Source organism: Diadema antillarum, unplaced genomic scaffold (assembly GCF_040938485.1).
Source record: "Diadema antillarum isolate AM-2024a unplaced genomic scaffold, OU_Dant_1.0 scf00000065, whole genome shotgun sequence".
NCBI classification, from domain to species: Eukaryota; Metazoa; Echinodermata; class Echinoidea; order Diadematoida; family Diadematidae; genus Diadema; species Diadema antillarum.
The window spans coordinates 1,900,119-1,921,114 of record NW_027270954.1 but is presented as its reverse complement, the minus strand read 5'-3'; the positions used below and the strand labels follow the sequence as shown (position 1 = coordinate 1,921,114).

Sequence of the window (20,996 nt, the reverse complement as noted above, 5' to 3'; positions counted from 1 at the left end):
TGATTTTTTTCTGAAATTAACAGTTGTTCTATGATTGTCTTTTGACTTTATTTACACGCATTGCACGTGTTGAATCATTGATTTCAACAAAAAATGATGTAATTGTTCCACCAAGATTAGAAAATGGAAAAAAGCGGGTGCCACCTATTAACAAGTTAGATGAAATATTGATAAGAAAAGTTAAGCCTTTATTATTGTTTAATGGTTCTTTACTTTGTACGAGTTATCCATTGTCCATGTCGTGGTTAATCATTATTAGATAGCGTGAGATTTTGAGGAAAACAGTCTTTACGTATAAAAGTGAAAACCAGAAAGGAATACCAGCATTTGCAGCAGATCTTGTTGGAAAGGAGCGCTTTCAACATGATGTTGGCAGCAGTTGTTTTCGGTTTGTTCTTTGGAACATGTGCAGCATCCTGCTCATCATGTAAGTATTCACCGAGTTTCAATATATTATGTGCCTGTTTGAAGCCAACAAAGTGTTTTTGAGAAACACAGTGTATTATTAATCTTTTCAGCAATATTAGACAGTAAAGAAATGAGCAAACGTATTACCATTTCCCCTGAAATTTCTCGATGCAATTTCTTTGGTTATTATGGCAGATGAACTGTGTAGGTAGAGAAACGATTATTCAGGTAAAACAAACTAACACAAATTGAGTCAGTTAACCCAAATGACATTACGATTACTAAGAATCCTAAGTAGTAACCTTTTGTGGGTTTTCGAGCCTGGTAGTCACATTATATTACAGTTTCTTCGAGTGAAAGTGTCATTCCTTTTTTGAGCTTATTCCCATTACTCTTATCACACTGTCACCAGTCCTATACCGAGAGTAAAAGTAGTCACATCTAAGTGCACACTCTGACATACGTGATGGAATGATAAGTAAAAATTTGGGCAAAGTGGTACAGAACTGTTAACGTACCTAAATGCATTGCTCTGTTAAATTCATTAACCGTTAACGTTCTTGCATTAATAAAATATTCTTTGAGGTTGCTCAACTTAAAATGAGCATATAAATTACATTTGACTGTGATTGGCACTCGATAGTAATTTTGATGTGCAGTATAACCCACATATCAGAATCATCAATCAACATTGTTTCCATTATTTTTCATAGTTTCATTTTATGCACCTTCATTTTGACTTACAATTGCGAAGCTAAACTTATCGAGTCTGAAGAGAAGTAATCTATTTTCATCTGAATAAGTGTACACACTTGCGAGTTATTCAAATGCAAAAAATGCTGAATGATTGAAAATAATATAGGCTCGGTCAGTGTGAACACATTTGAACCGATAATCGATAGTGCAGCTTGCGCTCACTGAACTCCAACTAATTGTGACACTAACATTCCAGACAAGCCTCCACTGCACATCGCGAAGACACGCTAAATTAATTTCGCTACCCATAAATACATCATTTCTAATTGGATACATCCGAAGCTCTGTTTTGATGTTTGAATACACACTTATTGAACCCTTAACTGTGTGCACTTTGCTGCAGGTGATTTTCAAGTTGACTGGCAGAGTGAATTCAATCGCCTAGCACCAGAACTTCAGAGTTTCACATATCCCCTGGAAGAGAATGGCAAACTCTTCCCCGGTCTCACAACGCAGGGGCTCATTACCACCGCTGGCAAAGTCTGGGGAGCGAAGAACGTCCTCGTCTCCTTCAACATGATCTGCCGCGATGTAGGCCCAAGCCTGACGCTGTTGCTGGGCCCGGATGCCGTGGGCGACTTGTGTGATCCCGTCATCGAGGCTTTGAAAAACGATGCTCCTGTAGACGGTATCGGTATCTGCAATGCTGCTTTTAGCCTGGTAACAAACGGACATGCCGCACGTATGAAGAGGCAGGCGTATTATGACTATAACCAGTATTACACGGACCCTCTTGCAGGAATCTACGCCTTGAGGCCGCTCGACCCACTTCTCCTCCTCGATCAAGTAGCACGAGACATGTTTGGTCTCACCAGTTACGACCAGGCCTCCGTGTGCAATGCGTTCAATCATATCCTGAACAGCGATGATAGAGTACCCACTATAATCGAGAAATTCGCCGAGGAGTTCCTGGTGCTGGCTTCACCTCGTGGGGCCGAAATCTGTAATAGCTGGAGTGACATTTACAATGCTCTGTTTCAGAGCGATGTTGGATACTATTCCTTCTATCGTGACTACTTCTACTTCTTCTCTGACTTGATCGATCTGATTGCTGACACGATTGGTCTATTCGATGCACATTTTCTCTGTCAAGAGCTCACGGATGCTGTGGCCAAATCTAACGATTATCAGCTTCGTGATCTTGTGAGCGCTCTCGTTGATGGCGCCCTTGACACTGCAACCACTGAGAGCAAGTGTTCGCCATTCTTCAACAACCTCGCCAAACTCTTGGTCAAGTACTTCGGCTATGACGCGAACGCAGACCTTATCAGTCCCAATGTCCAGTATATCTTCGACGTTGGGTCCATTGATGATGTCTGCCAGTTGGTAGATGATGCATTTCCACCACGCGGTATGCAACTTTCACCCAACATTCCCCTCAAACGTTTTCTATGATCGAATTAACGGAAATTGTTTGTAATCATTCCGTAGTTGTTATTATCAGTGTTCAATTGCCATCTAGAGTATCCTTATCTCGCACACTATACAGTGACAGGCAATATTATAATCCTACACAATGATGCCATTGATTGTCATGTTGAATAATGATACATCATTTTCGAAACTGTGTTGCCGTTTTCCGACTCAATTGAATTGAATTGAATTGAATTAAATTAAATTAAATTCAAATAATTCTCATGCCTTCCTTATAAGGCGTTATAATGATAAACATTCATTTCTCTCACGCAATGATTCACGCTCTGATTTACGTTCATTATTTTTTTTCATCAACAACAAATGAAAATAATTCCACTGAACCGTCGTTGCACCGCATTAGGTACCACTCAGAACTTCAATGATCTTGCCGAAAATTCAAAGGTAAGCGTATGAGATCCTTGGCACTGAAACCATAAAGTACGTTGTACATGATTACAGCCTATACAGAACCATGAAAGTTGTCGTATGTGCTAACAACTGCAGTCAGTCAGACCCAGGTCATTATGGAAACAAGAATAATCATGTAGTATAGTTATCAAAGCGGATCGTACAGAACTGACTGCTGAACTCCTAGATTGTAATGAATGGGGTAAACCTGGCTGCATACAATTGCAGAAATGATCTTGATAAGCACACTAAAGTTCATAACAAATGTAACGTTATACATGTAGGGTGACCATTAATTTGTTCGAAAATTTGGTAATTAGGTAGACTTGAAAGCTTGCTGGGACTCATCTTCTGCTGCTATGGTTTGATTTTCAATTCTAAAAACATGTCATGATATCTGCAGTAATTATTAAAAAGTTAGTTCATTTCTAGAAGTTTTTTTTTTTTTGGTATCATTAATTTGCTTTGTTTATTAAGTATTCAAAGGAGAAAAGGGAACCTGTTCGTTTGCTATTGAATTAAAGCAAATGTGACGGGTTGCGAATATAACTAGACCTATCGGTGTGTAGTGTGCCGGTATCTTCCCGAATAACTCTACTAATCCGATACACAAATGTATGCGAAGCATCCCATACGTCACGAACTTAAGGGACGTTGTCACTTAAAAAAAGTACTGCCAATGAATGTCTACCACTGGGAGCAGTGATTCAAAAAATGTTCGAGATACCACATTTGATGCATATGTGAAGGTCAGTTGTATCACAAAACATCACAGCACAATAAGATTTCGCAATAAAGCCTCCAAGAAAAGGAGATATCGCAATTTTCTCAATAAACCATAACTGTAGACGGTTTAATCTAGAAACATCTTTATGATAACTATTGTTCACATTTTGTAAATGTAACAATATTAAACATGGACTATACTGATTCAAATTCGATACCTTGGCTGTTTTTATCCTTAACTCACATTTTAGAACTATTTTGAAGCACTAAAGCTTTTTTTTTTATATTTTATCTGCAATGGCACATAATGCCTTTGCTATATCACTGTGTGATGATAGGTTTTATTTTTGATTCCTTGAAATCAGTTTTATAAATTATTTTCTGAATTTTCATTTATACATAGGCCAAACGACGCCGCCGTGCACCACGGGAAGATCAGCCACGGCTTGAGAGAAAGGGCGGCCGCCAGGTCTCCAAGGATTTTTCAGGTCGAAAGAGAAGGCAGACGCCAAGGCAGCAAAAAACTGAGAAGTGATATGTCTACATGGGTCTTTCTCTAACAAGGAACGAATGGCTAAATACAATGATAAGTTGACACTTTCCTGTCAATCTTAGTAGCAATGCATGACCTTGCTTTATTGCACAGTTCTTTCAACCGTAAATCATAATGATTCATTCGCTTGATTATCAATATAGTTTTCCATTTTTCGGTACACTTATTATCAAGTGTATAGATCGTCAACGCTAATATTATTTCGTCTTTCTACTCCTTCTGACGACTCACGTCGTGAAATATTTAACCTGACTTCTTTAACTTCTTTTTGAGTTAATAGTAACAGCACAAACTGTCGCCATATTAACTGTCTGCGGTCCTGGAAATGCCAATACCTGTCAAGTTGAATTCCTCCTTTCCATAAATTTCCGTCAAATTTACAAATGATGGCAGTCGTGCCTCATGGCAGTGTCATAAGACGAAGTGTTTTCGGATCGTGCTGCTTATATATGAATATAACTATACAAATATATGTATAAATTATTCATATAGATAATATGTTGCGGAATACTTGCAAATGACATGTACCATTATGATTTGATATTCGGATATTTCGTTTAATTGTGGTGTGTTTCACTTTCACGTCTCTAATCGAAGCAATGGTTTAGCGTCTCTCTTAACACTGATTACGAATTACACAGTGAATGAAGCAGAATAAATGTTCTATTCAACGCACTTGAATCGTATTTGAAAGGTCTTTGAAGTCATTGCAGTCATACATCTAATTTTCCTCTTCAAGGATGGGAGGACATATTTCACACAAAACGTGAAGCTGGCGATTCCAATAGTGTACAAATAATGAATGTTAATGAGTGCAATGGACAGAATATTTCATGAGGTGAAAGTTAGTAATGATCTATTCCACTCAGCTGCTCCTTGTTGAATGGATCAAACATTTCATCTTTCACCGAATGAAAATGTTCTGTCCATCGCACAAATGAAAAACATTTATTATTTGTTTTATGTAACGCCTAAAATAGATACTTGTCATTTGATGCTTTATTAATTTCGAAACAAGAGAGAATTGAGATCGTCAGAGTGCTCACTAAGCGCTTTACGCTAGCGCGCAGTCTCATACTCAATACACACATTGCAAACTCAAGCGTTTTACATGCTTAGTGTGCCGGACGGGCTGTCAGCGAGCGTGCAATGGAGCAAATCGTATGGATCCAAAATTGCACGGTAAATGGAACTACAATTGCACGGATGATGACGTCATAGTGACATGGGCCGAATGATCAATGTCGAACAACCAATCAACTGACAAGGATCTCTTCATGCGTTATATTAATTTGGATAACGTCGCGTGATGTGCCTTGCATGTACACCACATGGCAAAATATACACTGCAGAAATATACTCTTGAGTAAAAACCATAAAAGACACACTCAACTTTATAATAATGACAGGAAAGACATCATCCATTATTAAAAAAAGATGTTCACTAGTAATATATCTTATGTACTGAATGTTATTCTAAAGACCAGGAAGTCTGTTGAATTAATCTTTTCGAATCTTTCTAAAAGATTTTTCTTTTCAAAAAAAAAAGTAATGCATTATGAACATATCACTTCTTTATACAAGACCAAGCTCCACAATATATTCACAAAAGGAATGTGATGCAAACATTACCAGTTTTGTCATGTTGCAATGGATTCACAATGAAGAAAACGAATAAGACAATGACAGCTCTATGAAATTCATAACGTATAGCGACACATCAGGTATTGTCGGTAAATTTACATTTCCAAGAGGAATATTTCAATCATTACATGAGCAATACGTCTCCGGTCTTAACGTTTTCTGTATTCAAAGTTAACTTGTTTCTGTTGTTTTGTTTTTCTTACAGAGACAAGTCCACGCGTTACTTAAATAATATTTTGAACCTATAACAGAATTTGTTTAAATGAGAAATTGTGGATATTAATCCTCCGTGCTGGCTGCAATTTCATCACATCAAATTCATTTTAAAGCTTATGGAGCAATGTGTGTTTGCTGACTAATGCTAGTCAGCTGGGGCAAACCATGAGGGGTTGGCATCATTCGCCCGTTATCTTGTGTGGGTATGGGTAGGGGGATCACTTCACCGGGTTATAGCATCCTGCTCTTAGCGATGAACGAATGAAGTGGGATCTTTTACGTGCGCGAGTTGTGGCTAATTCTCACATGGGACCTCCATTCAAATGTCTTGCCCGAGGGAAAGAGTGTTTTGCCTCTTTACCAGAGGGAGCGGAATGCTTAAACACAACATCAAACCAAACATTGGCAGCTGATTGGTAACAGCGTTAGTAACATATTTATGACATTTTGAGAAGAAAAGGAATACATGCCATTGTGGGGACAAGAATTTACATCGACTTTGTCTTCTTGGCCCAAATCATTGATTCCACTGTGTTTTTTAATGTTTTGATCAGTATATAATTATCAGGGTTGTTAATATCATCATGATTATTAATTATATCTATCATAATTATTCAAACTGGAGTTCAAGTCCTGATCCTGCCATCTCCTTCGCATAAAGTTCGTCAAATCGGCGGTTCTGCTCTGCACTAAAATAGTTCTTCCAGTCGCCAATGGCTCCTAGAGAGAGAGAGAGAGAGTAAAAAAGGCTAAGGAAAATTCGAATCATTACTTTATGATGATCATAGAATCATGAAGTAAACAAAAGAAAAGAGAGAGAGAGATGCAGTGTGTGCAGTGTGGTTAGTGACGCATATTCTTGCATCTCCAAGGAAGGAAACACCTGTAATCTAACTTCTTTCCAATTCCACCATTTCACAAACGTCAGATGCTTCCACTACATATGAAATATTTGTATAACGGTAGAAAATAAGGGGCAGCTGATCCCTTTCTTGTAATATATTTCCCTCCCGCACTCGACATTAACCTACTTAATGCCCTTAACATCCACAACACTTGCCCGGCCTAACAACTGATTTAATTCAAGCCTATTATGGAACTTAACGGGAGGGAGCAAGTGGATAAGGCTTCTTTACTATAGTGAAGGAAAGAAACATCCATTTTTCTAATACATTCCAGAAACGGTCTATTACACTGAACAAGAATGTATAGTGTAGATACTTTGTGGAAGGTATGCATGTTTTCTTCTCTTGTTTTGCTTCTCTGAGCACACAATCTTGCATTCTTATGTGATGCCCTAATTCATCATCTTTGTTCGGTGGCATTTTTGTTATGAACTTTGAAATTTTTCCTGTTCCTAACATCTCAGTCACTTCAAATCTTGTAACTCTCTACCCAGTATAACCGATCTATGGATGCAAATGCAAATGAAATTGAAAAAATCTGAAAATAATTCGGAGTTCTTTAAGCTCTTTATAGGGGAGTGCATATGAGCTACGTAAGTGAGAAATTTGAGCCTTCTGAACGTGACGTGACGTGTGAAGTGCGCGACATTTCCTCAGGACAATCTCATATTTTTCGCAGTTACATTCTCCTTCCTATCGTTTTATATTGGAGACTCACATTCTAACATGACCATGGATTGATTGCTGAGTTGGAAATGTTTTAACATCTTGCATATATCGAGATATAGACGTCTTCTTATCCACGTCACGGTGTGCATTTACTGAACTCATTTTTACCTAGTCCCATACATACATTGTTCATCTGTGCGTTTAATTACCTCTTTGCATGGGACATCTATGCCTTCTGCCTTTTAATACTGGAACCGAGGATCACTGCTCTGTGACATTCACCATCAAGTTTTGCTCTGTAAGTTTACAGTGAATATACTGTGCATATATTTTGAACTTATCTATACACTTGTTTCTGTGCAAAATGGCGCAATGGTGAAATTCAAACCACTACGGACGAATAAGTGCCGGGGACAACCAGGCACCCCATCTTTCAAATTCAAATTCCCAAAAGGAATCACAACAGACAGTGTATCCTATTCTATAGATCTAATTTCGAAAGTGCATAACACTGTGCCTGAAGAACTTTCTGCCACAGACTTCTACGCAGGAGAATTGGCACAGATATACCCCGATTTAAACTCTGAGATCTGCCGCCATTTTGCCTTGCAAATAACCTCATCGGATAGTGCCAATGACTCGCTTCACTCTTCACAGAACAGTTCAATTGTGAATCACATACCATCTGACAATGAAGAACAAAACACCTGCGAAATCTGTGCTCTTAAATGTAAGGGCATGGAACGCATTTGTATGAGGTGTAAAAGCCTACACTTTCGTGTCGACCAGCTGTGTATGGATGTGAAAAGAATTCAACATGCTGTCGATGCGCTACTAGACGCTCCCTCTAATGCCAGATGCCCCACACCACCAAAGTCGAATCAAACATCTTCAAGAATGCACATACCTCCTGACAATGAACCCACACCTCCCGGTACAGCGAGAAGTCCGCGCCCAAACTCATCACCTCCTACCCAACAATCTACTCGACCCCCTCCACAACAATCTCGTCTAGCTACGCAACCACCCACATACTCCAACGCTCCACCCCCTCCTCCACAGCGACCACCTCCGCGTCATCAATACTGGCCTGTATACCGTCCTGACCCAACAAATGTGAGTCAACCTCACCTTGATACCCAACAACCCATGTCTGGTTTTGCAATGTTCAATGTACCCCCTCCCAACTTCGCAGCCCCTCCTGCACGACAACGCCCAACTTTTCAAGAACCTGCAGCAACGACCCATTCATTCAATACGCGAGTCCGCCCTCCCCGATATATCCAGTTCACTCATCCGTCACACTATGGAATACCCCCCACCATCACGCCTCAATCCATGTTACGTCCATCCTTTGCTTCAGTAGTTCGCGGAACAAATACTAGTAATGCTATGTCCCCCTATCCCAACGTCTGCGAACTGTGTGGTGAGCCTAATCATCGGGCGCGATCATGCCGTCATGGTATCCAACTTCAGTGCAGACGTTGCTCTCAATACGGTCACAAAGCAAAAGTTTGCCCCTATTAGGTAGCTGGCCACGAAGAGTGTGCCAAAGACACAGAAGTAAGCTCAGTAAACCCTCCTGCTAATGTTTTGCCAAGAAATGAGTATTCGAAATGTTCTTCTATATTATCACGTGTTAAAGGTTTAAAAATCGCTCATCTTAATGTCAGGAGCCTTATTGATAAGATTGATGAAATTCGATTATTACTGAACAGGATTCACTTTGATTTATTATGCTTATCTGAAACATGGCTTCACGAATTGATTAGTGATGATTTGATATCAATTGATGATTATGTACTTGTACGCAAAGATAGAGTAGAAAAAAGACGTGGTGGAGGAGTTTGTATATACATTCATAAAACGCTATCTTTTATTATAAGACAGGACCTTTTTTCAGACTCTCTGGAAGCTGTATGGATTGAATTGTTACAAACTAGGATGGAAAATTTAATCGTTGGTTGTGTATATAGACCACCTAATGCAGATAGGTTGTATTTTGATTGTTTTTTGGATATTCTTGAGAAAATAACAGATGAAAATAAAGAGAATGTGATTTTGGGAGATTTGAATTATGATTATAAGTTTGATGAAAATTTGTGTAATAATCCTATCAATTTGATTGAAAATTTGTTTTTATTAACACAAATCGTTCACAAGCCGACGAGGGTAACAGATAAATCATCAAAGTGTTTAGATCATATACTTACCAGTTTCCCTCATAAACATACTGTCTGTAATGTAGCTAAGATTTCAATCAGCGATCACTATCTCATATATACATGTGTTGACATGAGGATAAGTACTGATAGGAAACATAAAGAAATTGTTTTCCGTGATTTTAATGCGTTTGATGAGTTTAGGTTCTTGGATGATCTTAAGAGAGTTTTTTCAATGAATGATTTCACGGATGAGGCAGAAGGAGTTAATGACAAATGGATAAAATGGAAAACTATATTTTTACAAGTATGTGATATGCACGCCCCTTTAAAAAGGGTAAGAGTTAAACAGAGATGTTGTCCATGGATCACAAAAGATATTGTAAAGCTGATTTATAAAAGAGACTATTTAAAGAAAAAATGTGAATCCCAACCTCTTTTTAAGAAGGAATATCAAAGAGTCAGAAACAGTATTACAAAACTTAGACGCAGTAGTAAAAAGAAGTATATGAATGTTATGTTAGATAAATGTAAAAATGACAGTAAGAGAGTGTGGAGAGAACTGAATAGAGTCACGGGTAGAAAACGTAAAGAAGATAACGTTCCGATGGAATTGACTGCCGATAAATTGAATGAATATTTTGTTAATGTCGGTAAACAAATAGTAGAAGGTGGTAAAAGTACTTTTCAATGGAATCATTCTGAATGTATTTATGAGTTTATTTTTGATTGTGTCTCTGTTGATAGCATTCGTAATTCTCTCATAAATCTTGGTAAAGATAGCAACCTTGACATTCTGAGTTTTGATTCTAAGTTGTTATGTATAACTGCTCCTGTCATTTCTGAAACACTTTGTATTATATATAATAAGAGTTTGACTGATGGAATTGTTCCCACTGAATGGAAAAGGGCTAAAACGACGCCTATATACAAGGGCAAAGGAAGTAAAAATGATCCTTCAAATTATAGACCAATTTCTGTCGCTTGTCATGTATCAAAAATTTTTGAAAAGCAGATTAAAGATCAGTTATTGGCATATCTTCAGCAAAATGATTTGATTAACATAGATCAAGCTGCATTCTTGCCCCATCACTCAACTAACACTTGTCTCCATCGAGCTGTTGATGATTGGTTGGAGTCTTTTAACGATCGTGAAGTAGTTGCAGCATGTTTTCTTGATATTTCTAAGTGTTTCGATTCAATTGATCATACGTTATTATTGCATAAGTTGGAATGTTATGGCATCAAGGGCAAACAATTGAAATGGTTTTCTGATTATTTAACTGGTAGGAGTCAAAATGTTTTTTGTCATGGTCATCTCTCAACATCTGAAAGTATCACGACAGGGGTACCACAAGGGAGTGTACTTGGGCCTATACTTTTCCTCATATTTATTAATGATATTTCCGAATCTGTATATTCATGTTCCTGTAATGTATTCGCAGATGATGTAGTAATTTATTGTTCGCACAAAGATACTGATAGAGTTACATCAATGTTGCAAAATGATCTGAACTCGATATATAGATGGTACAAGAGAAACAGATTAAGTATTAATTTAGATAAGACTAAGGTAATGTTATTAAGTCTACGGTGCTCCAAAAGTTTGAACATTTTTCTTGATGGAAAAAAGATTGAACAGGTTCATGATTTTAGGTATTTGGGTGTTATAATAGACGACCATCTTCATTGGGATGCACACGTACAAAATTTAGCCAAATCTATTTCTATGAAATTATTTATGTTACGAAAAATGAACCAATTTTTGGATAAAGATTCACTTAAACTTTTGTATACTGCAGTTGTTCAACCGTGTATTGATTATTCATGCTCCGTTTGGGGAAATTGCTCTGCTAAAAATAAAAATATTCTATATCGATTACAAAAGAGGGCAGCACGAATTATCACATCAAATTTTGATTACGAAACTGCAAATGGGAATGACATAATCAAGGTTTTGAATTTGCAAGCATTTGAAAATAGAAGGAATTATTTTTTGTCAACGCTCATGTATAAATGCATCCATGGACTTGCCCCCACACGAATGTGCAATAATATTGAGATGATTTTTGACAGGCATGGGTTTAACACAAGAGCAGCTGATTCTTTGAATGTGGTACCACCTACACCGAATGTAGAGTGTTTTAAAAGCTGTTTTAGATATGCAGGAGGAAAGGTATGGAACTCACTACCAAATGTTTTAAAGAAATCAAAGTCATTGTCAACTTTTAAGTTGTTATATAAGAAAATGTATTTTCACTGATTTTATCAAACGCCCTGTTTTTACATAATATGTACCATATTATTTTTTGTCATACTGTGTTACCCACACTTGCCTGGTGCAAATTATGTGTGCATGAATCCATGAATGTGTGTTATGGGTATACATGCATTCGACTGATTAGGTTAAACGGGCATGACTGCCAGATTGCATGTAATTTATTTATTAGTGTAGATTTTTACATAGAATTTCTATCTGCTTTTTATGATCGTGGGCTTGTTGATTCAAGTCCTTTCTGGCAGAGTTTTTACATTCCTTTTGTACACCAAATGGTATGATTGTGTATATAATCTTGCATCATTTTATTCACTGTTTTAATATATTCTTTTGCATCATATTGTTTCATTATATTATACTTAGACTGGTTACTACTGATTTCAATTTAACGTATTGCTCCTTTCAGCTCTGATTGCTTGTTTAATTGTAGTGGTTTTTATGCTTATATTTATGTACCATGATTTTTGTATTCATATAGTTGGATTGTACAGGACCTTGATGTAAAACAGCATTCACTTGCTGATCTTGTTATCCTGTCAAAATATGTTGAAATAAATAAATAAAAATAAATAAATAAATAAATCTAATGTTGCCATGTCATTAAATACACATAGTAGGCCAATATTATTTACTTTTAAACGGAGGACAAGACCACGATCCTGGTTTGTTTGAAAGTATCAGACAATTAGCGGAACAAACATGATGTGTGTACACAGACATATTCATATGTTTGTGTGAGCTTGTGTGTGTGTGTGTGTGTGTGTGTGTGTCTTAACCATCTGTGACGTTGGCAAAATATAATTAAAACAAAATAAATTGTGGAGCAAAAACATGAAATCCTGCAGTTGGCTGACATATACAGTGTTTCTATGTATTATAAAATACTCTTCCGTGAAGGAGTATAGACACAGTGCCGTCACCAATTGTGTCACTTCTACCTCCCCCCCCCCCCCCCCGCCACCATTGGCGGATCGTGCTTTTTGCTAAGCAGGTGGGGGTTGACCCAGTGCAAAACAATGCAAAAAAAAAAACTAAAACAAAACACACGAAACAATACGGAAGGCCTTTACATTTTTGTTGCCACTCTTCTCTCCCAAAATCGGCTGAAAAGAAAAGAAAAGAAAAGAAAGAAAAGAAAAGAAAAGAAAAGAAAGGAAAAGAAAAGAAAAAGTCTTCAAAATATGTTGCTGCCACTTCTCTCCGTAAATCCACTGACAATCCATCCCTCCCTCCCTGCTCAAGTACAATACCTTTCCTCATGAAAGAGCCTTCCGACTTCTTCATTTCCGATTTCTTCGTTTCCTCTTTCTTCGTAACGTTCTTCACACTCGCTATGACCGAGTCTGGATTGGCACTTTTACTCTTCTTCATCGCACTAAAGGTGGAGGCCTCAACGATGCGGTCTATGACGTCATCAGAGAAGGATTTGCCCATGAACTGAGCTATCTGTTTTACTGCTGCACCCAGATCCTGCAACAGGAGTAAGTCGTCAAGGGCGGAGTTAAAGATACTATTTTTTTTTCAGCCCGATATGCACTCACAAAGTTCCCGCACAGCCTTATAGGGATTTAGCCATCATTTTATTTGTTTGTTTTGTTATGCAGTTGCTTTTCTCTGCAATGACCATTAACATTAATTGTTACGTCAGAGTGGATTAAATATCAGCCTACACAAAGATGCGCGAACATTTTCACGCTAGGAGTTTTTATAGCATGCTATATTTTATAGCATCTTTAATGGGTAAAATGTGACAATTTTCGAAATTCATTATCACATTCATCGTCTTCAGAGATGGGATAACTGACAGTGAAAAAAAAAAAGATGATTACACATAATGCAAAAAAAAAAAAGAAGGAAGAATTGTTATTGTCTACAGAATTCAAAAGCGGTCTATAAAGTCTGGTCCTAGCTGTGCTATCGCCGCAGCCTCTGTTTGAAAAGGTGATGCTATCTTCTTTTACAAGTTGTAATTCTAATGTAGAAAAGGATTTGAAACCATACTCAGTACCTTTAAAACGAGAGTAAAAGTTGATTAAGGTTAGTCATACCTTCTTCATGTCTTCATACTTGAGAAAGAGAACATTGGGATGATTACGTCTCCTCCACCATGGCAAGACGTTTTCAAACCAAGATCCCTGGGGTGCTGAAACGTATAGAAGTTGTTATCATAGTACTAAAGTATAACAGCATAATATATCCCTTCACGAGAAGGTTTCAAAACATTAAAAGAATATTGAAACAACAGAAAAAAAACCTCACCCTTTGAGGAAAGGTTTAAATCCTTATTAATTCATTAGTGGAAATGTTCGCTATTGAAGTGTATTTGTGAATCCGATCGTATTACCATAAGCCATGTGACAATTGTACGACACAACAGTATCAGTTTAGGATGGAAACAACGGAAGAAGGTACCTATGGGACACATGAATAGCGCGTGTACTGGTTCATGTGACGTGTTGCGGGCATGACCTAACGCACAACAAAGAAAACCACAAATAATATTTAAGACATAATAATTGCAACATGTCTAATGTTTCACCCTCCCCTTGCACACACGCACACACTTTGTATATAACCATGTATTGCTACATTAATACATTCAAAAAATGTATTACTCGCTCGCTCGCTGCACGGTCCACATTACAAAGGTCTGACGCAGACTATTCCCGAACGTGTTAACCCGCTGTCTCCGAGGTATATGATGATAAACCCCCTGTGGACTATCCATGACATCTCGGTACGTACGTCGTCGTACGTAATAATCAGCAGAATCTAACCTCGCCCTGCGAGAAATTCCTCGAAGAAGACATCCCACGACTCGTAGGAAGGCAGCGGCCCAATGAACTGACAGAAGTTGTAGTAGGACGCAGCGGTGTCTTTGGGATTCCGCACCACGTAGATGACTTTCACTTTGGGGTCGTCCGTTCTGATTTCTGCGGGGAGCCAGTTGGTCAGGCAGTGGCTCTTCAGAATCCGTGGAGACGGTAGCTCTTTGGCTTGATCAGCCACTAAAGGAGCCTCATCAATCTAAGTAATGATCAGGGAAGACATAGTAGTGTGAGAGGGGTTAATGAATATAAGGCTGTGCTTATAAGGATGCAGACAAATACAGTACGAATAAAAATATACTTCTTTATTAAATATTTGCTGGATACATCAAAAGTCACAACAAAGAAGGGTTTGACCATTGAAAAAAAGGTTATACGTACCTTTCAACGGCTGCGTTTTCGAAAACATAAAAAGGTGTTATTGTCATATAGTATAAAATCATTCTTTTGTTGATAGAAATCTGGAAAATTCTTTGGGGACAAAGTGGTCTATAGCGTCAGTTGTTATCATGAGGATAAAAAGAGCTCATTTAGGTCTACATGGATCTAAAAACTTTTGTCTCTCAAGAACAATCTACTGCAGTGCAAATGAAAGTGGACAAAGTTGTTAAAGACACGAATAACAATCGTCAATCGTATTGTATAATGTACACATAAACTAGTATTACACAAACATGGCATATTCGCACGCATGATATGTTGTTGTGTTTTAAAGAAAGAAGAGAGAGAGAGAGAGAGAAAATGGGGCCCTATACAACACATAATTTGCCCCAGACAATACTAACATAAAACAAACAATGAATTTTAGAGATACTTCTTCTTTATTGAGTCATTTCTTTATTCAAGAAAATGTTTATACATAACCAGGTCAATTATCCCTTTAGATAATTGCAGGTATACATCGAAAGTTACAAATCACAATTCTAAGAACATGCAATACAAATAGCATCCGTGAGATTAATGCGCCAATATCAACAATAGTATTTAACACTAACAATCGTTATAACATTTACATCAGTTCTATAAACCAAAACTATCGGACATTTATGAAAACTTCATACTCCGGATGGACCAATAATCAGTCGATGTTCTACTTTTTTTTTCTGATTTCGTTTTATACAAAATCGAAAAACTTCACTAACTTTCCAACTGAGAAAATATCCGTGGTCCTAAACCTGAATTGCCTCTCTTGCAGTGTAATCTACTTCCCGAATGCATATACAAATATGGTATATTACACTAATACACTACCACTTGACAAACTTTAACATTTTGCAGGCTTTAGGGAAAGACCCGTGGACTGACAGTGGGAGTTGAATTCTGATGTTTAACAAGAATATATATATATATATATATATATATATATATATATATATATATATAAGAAAACTAAATATACCATGATTTTCGTGAAACTTCCTTGACCATGTACTTGAGCGCTATATCTTTTCGTATGATTGCGACGCGGGAAGGAATTAGGTTGGCAGTTGGATGTACAAAGCGTGATCGTGAGATAGCCAAGCACGCAACAGACACAGCTACACAATACTACACAACCCAAGTCAACTTCTTCCCAACTCAATAATCCGCAAATAATCAAGCCTGAAGTATTTCGAATGAGGTTGAATATATATTGCATCATTCATTTTCGTTCTCTTCTTGTATGTTCCTCACTTTATTGAAACAGCATCAAACAGATGCACTGCCATTCGGTATCGTTTTAATATGAACTTTGTCCGTTTCTTCAAATGAACTTTCAAAATGATAACATCGACACTCTGTTTGATAATAGCAAAGTGCCTGTTTGAGCCTGCAGTCCAATTAAGGTGAGGGATGTAAGCAAACACTTCAGGCGGGAAACCACAAGTACAAAGCCCCTTGACAAATAAATCATTAATGTGGATTTAAAGGTCAAGTGCAGAGCAGTTGGATCTTGTGCAAGAATTAGTGTTTATGCTTCGTCACTCTCTGTGCTATAGTATACTGATACTACTGGGTAAGGCCTATGTCGATAAGAATTGGTACGTGTTTTTTTTTTTTAACAAAGTGAGTTGAAGCGTGCAAGTTAAGTATATTCCAGTGTTCGAATACGCACAAATCCTCAATGCCTCAGAGTGAAATGATCTAAGGTTTTAAGACTGCTAATATTTTTAATTTATTGATTGTTTTTATTTCTTATATATATATATTTCATTTAAGTCCTTCCAGGAAATTATTTGAATAATCCTGCTTGAACATTTTACACTTTGCATTCAGGTTCCTTTCCTTGAATCACCACTTGGGCAAATCTTGGTCAGCTGTACAGACACTACTTCCACATGGAATGCTGACTGAAAATTGCATAAAGATTAATTCATTCGTGCAAATGTATGGCACAATGTGCCTGATTGATACAGTTTGCTTTGTGACCGTGCATCACAAAACCGACAAAAAGTCGCACGCACCGATTTTGTGTTAGGACTGGAAATAGGTAAAATGGATTAACCCAACCAATGTTGAGTTTTTCATATTTTCCAAATGAGCAAGTCTTCTAGATTATACTAAAGATTAGGATCATGAAACGAACAGGAGCTTTTAGCAGTTTTTCTCGAACACTTTTTGGTGGAATAGTATGATTAGGTGTTTCTCATAGAGTCCTCTTTTTCATTTAAGAGCCCCGTCTATACACTGCACTTTCGACTCCAATAACTTTGGAAAGAATGATGCTACTGTTTTGAAATTAAAAATAATTATCGACAAAATGTGTTAATAACATATATTGAATTTCAACTCAATTTTATAATCGCTTCAGTGTTGTTGCTCCTGTGGTTAATATTTCGTTTTTTGTTTCATTCATCGCCAGCTAGCACGGCTTGGTAAAGATTAAGCGCTTGAATAGACCCTATACTTCAGAGCCTCTTTTTTCAGTTCACACTTTCCAGAGTGTGTGCTCACTTTCAATATCTGATAGATTAGAAGAGTCAATTTGCATTGAGTTGTGTATCATTTTACAGCTTAAAGCCTGCTCTTTTAGAATCTGCTCTTTAACAAGAAATCCTCATCTAGCGACTTTTGTTGGTTTGTGAAGCAGCTAACAATTGCTAGTCACCGTTAAAACTATTGTTGGTAGCTTGTGTGGCATATCTACTAGATCACCCGAACGATTACAAATTCAGCCAAGTAAAAGGTTTCTCTGGCAGTTGACATCAACTTATTATGGATTTTATTCTTTTGTTAACCACAGACTGATAGGAAAGCCACATTTATATTGATAAAATTTATGGATGTAAACCAGTGGTCGCCCCATGTGTATGATAGTATTCAAAAGAAAAGCATAGTTGATTCGCTATTTGTTTGATATAGTACACTATGAAAGATACTCACGTCCAAAGATGTGAACAAATCGACCTCGTCCAGGAAGGGGGAGAGTTGCGTTATGTGTTTGCCTTCCATCTGCGATGCGTCTCCGTCAAAGTTAACCAGCAGCGTTATTTGTTGCAACCATGTGGTACCTTTAGAGGGATGGTATAGATTGTGTTGAAATGGATATTCAAGTTTTAAGTTTTCGGAAATAATTACAAACAATTCATGTGAAATATTAAGAAGAATACAATTCTAGAAGAATTGAAAGTTTATTTGATGAAAATCGGCTTTGAAATGGCTCAGATATTGAAAAACACAATTGTCCGAACAAAAGGTGTGGGTACCACCATTTATCAGGACCACATAGTCGACTATGTGAACACATTGTGAACACGCTGTGGGAAATGTATTCTTTCCAGCAGGGATGTTACACAATACCGCACTATCTTTTCTCGAAAGAGTAAGTTCAAACGCATGAAACAAGATACAAGAAACATGCACAACTACATTTTACATGCAACTTAGTAATTCCATTAAAGTAATGCAAATGGTTGTCAGTCAATATCATTACAGTATCCTTACAACAAATAAACCTTGCTTTATGAGACCATGTGACACACTTTAATGATCCTTGACATCGTTTTTTCTGCGAAAATCATAATGATTACTCCATTCATCTAAACCAAATTGTAAATTTGGTAGAATTGCATTATGGAAGAGAATTTTCATTCACTGCGTCAAAATTCTGAATCAGATGGTCGCAGGTGGATACACAATGTTTCCCCCCCCCCCCACCCTCTCTCTCTCTCTCTCCAAAAGATGAACTATTTACAGACAATGGAACTATCTTGGAAAAAAAAATATATAACTAAATCAGTGAAGTGTCCGATTAGAAGATCAGGTGATAATCAGATTCAAATCTACATCACACACGAAGACATTTAATTCTTAACGAACACATGTTATCAATGGTGCTATTGTAGTCATTAACTGCAACTTCATTGTTGTATGAATATAGATATTGTTTTGCAACAGAATTGCCAATCATTAAACTATCTTCCTTAATATCTGCACAATCTGCTGCGGTGTTTCTCATCTTTTGAACATACAATATACATGAGATGTGTTTGATCAATGATATCCGTTTGACTATTAGGATGGTAGCAAAAATACACCTTCTTCACCTGATTTTGGATACGTAATGATGAACGTATCGTCTGGTCTGACCTCAAAATTTTCCAAGGCTTTCATACAGCGTAAAGACATGAAATTTGGCATGACGACACCTCGGTACTCGTAACATGAGTCTCTCACGCTTTTGGGAACGTCGCAAGAAAAGGCAGATCCGCTGTTCTCCTGCGTTTTCCCTGACAGTAAAAAAAAAGAAGAAGTATGAATGACGGACGTACTAATAAGTAATGTAATTTGAATAAAAGACACATTATTGCACTGTTACGGGAGGCGACAAACGTAGAACGCTTCACATTTCTTCATTTCTCCAGTAGGAAACTACCTTTTGTATAGCACAACTTGCTAACGTCCATAATGTGGACCATGTCGAACTTAATTATAACAAATGTTTGTGTCCAAACTGAGTCCAAGGAAAGGTGTTGTTTTTTTTTTTAAAGAGAACTTTTACATTCTATACCGAAAGAAGGTCAGCATTACTTGAATATTCTGTCAAAGGATGGAAGTACGGAAATGGTACTGAGCTCAGGATCTCTTGTTTAGAAGTCATTACCCTGTTCGCTTTTCTGCAGATAATCTATCCAATGGACCGAGCAGTAAACTAGTTTTCGTTATTTCCTAAAATTATCTCAGATGTAAAATGTATACAGTATGACACTAATAATCCCTTAAAAATCATTTGTTGTAACGCATATGTTTTAGACTCAAGCATATTCCCCCCCCCCCCAAAAAAAAGGACTACTAATAATCGTTAAGATTGCAATTATCTCTATAGGGTGAATTGATTCTATTAGCTTTTATTCCAATTTTTCCTCTAATTCAGAGTACCCGTTGTCACAGATCTCTGTGGACATTTAGGTATATAGCTGGTTCCACATACTTATTCTTGTCTTTGGTTTTCATAAACGACTGCGTTTCACAATGAATAGCATTAAGCTTTGATTGCCGAGAGTCAAATCCGCTGGCGTACCTTCCTCAAATCGCACATTTCTGAGATTTTCTATTAAATCATAAGATTTTACCACAATACATATTAAGGCCTATATATGTATATGTACATACATTTTTTTAATGTAAAACTTTTTTTATATGACAGAGGCTTGTAGTTTGCATGTTGAAAACACGAATTCCGAGGATTCAATGAATGCCGGTGTCGATCTGTCACTTAACTGCTGTTTACATAGTTCTTTTTATGTACTTTTGAACTGGGCTTAAACGGTAGGTCTACCCAGAGAGTATATAGATCACACAATGTCATGCATACTCTACAGCTAAACAGCAACACATTCGAGTAATCTGATTCAGGACTTTATTCATGTTGGTTTTTATTTACTACTGCGAGCAATTTAAAGCAATTCAAGAATCTTCTCGACACATTATCAGAGTACAACAAAAGATATGTGCTTAAAGATTTAGATTTTACTTTGTGTATTAGGCATACCTTGCGAACCGCTTGAAGCCATGTTGATGATTCTCTATGGAACTGGTGTGCTCTCT

General features: G+C 37.3%; 2 protein-coding genes across 2 annotated transcripts; one reads left to right on the top strand and one right to left on the bottom strand.

Moving 5' to 3' along the window:
• The first annotated feature begins 336 nt into the window (after positions 1–336).
• LOC139716472 (uncharacterized) lies at positions 337–4,942 on the top strand. Its single transcript, XM_071628019.1, has 4 exons — positions 337–427; positions 1,508–2,515; positions 2,942–2,982; positions 4,118–4,942. The coding sequence occupies exons 1-4, from the start codon at positions 364–366 to the stop codon at positions 4,247–4,249; spliced, it is 1,245 nt and encodes a 414-aa protein (XP_071484120.1). The 5' UTR covers positions 337–363; the 3' UTR covers positions 4,250–4,942.
• On the bottom strand, positions 3,805–20,996 carry LOC139716473 (sulfotransferase 1C2-like). The gene is made up of 7 exons (XM_071628020.1): positions 20,941–20,996; positions 19,496–19,678; positions 18,333–18,460; positions 14,919–15,168; positions 14,190–14,284; positions 13,392–13,611; positions 3,805–6,847 (listed from the first exon to the last, which is right to left on the bottom strand). The coding sequence occupies exons 1-7, from the start codon at positions 20,960–20,962 to the stop codon at positions 6,738–6,740; spliced, it is 1,008 nt and encodes a 335-aa protein (XP_071484121.1). The 5' UTR covers positions 20,963–20,996; the 3' UTR covers positions 3,805–6,737.

Excerpts from the sequence above, each read along its gene's own strand:
- LOC139716472 (XM_071628019.1), top strand. The coding sequence starts at position 364 with ATGATGTTGGCAGCAGTTGTTTTCGGTTTGTTCTTTGGAACATGTGCA. Across the intron at positions 428-1,507 it reads TGCAGCATCCTGCTCATCAT|GTGATTTTCAAGTTGACTGG; the intron begins GTAAGTATTCAC and ends ACTTTGCTGCAG. Across the intron at positions 2,983-4,117 it reads ATCTTGCCGAAAATTCAAAG|GCCAAACGACGCCGCCGTGC; the intron begins GTAAGCGTATGA and ends ATTTATACATAG.
- LOC139716473 (XM_071628020.1), bottom strand. The coding sequence starts at position 20,962 with ATGGCTTCAAGCGGTTCGCAAG. Across the intron at positions 18,461-19,495 it reads CATTACGTATCCAAAATCAG|GTACCACATGGTTGCAACAA; the intron begins GTGAAGAAGGTG and ends ATCCCTCTAAAG. Across the intron at positions 15,169-18,332 it reads ATTTGTTCACATCTTTGGAC|ATTGATGAGGCTCCTTTAGT; the intron begins GTGAGTATCTTT and ends ATCATTACTTAG.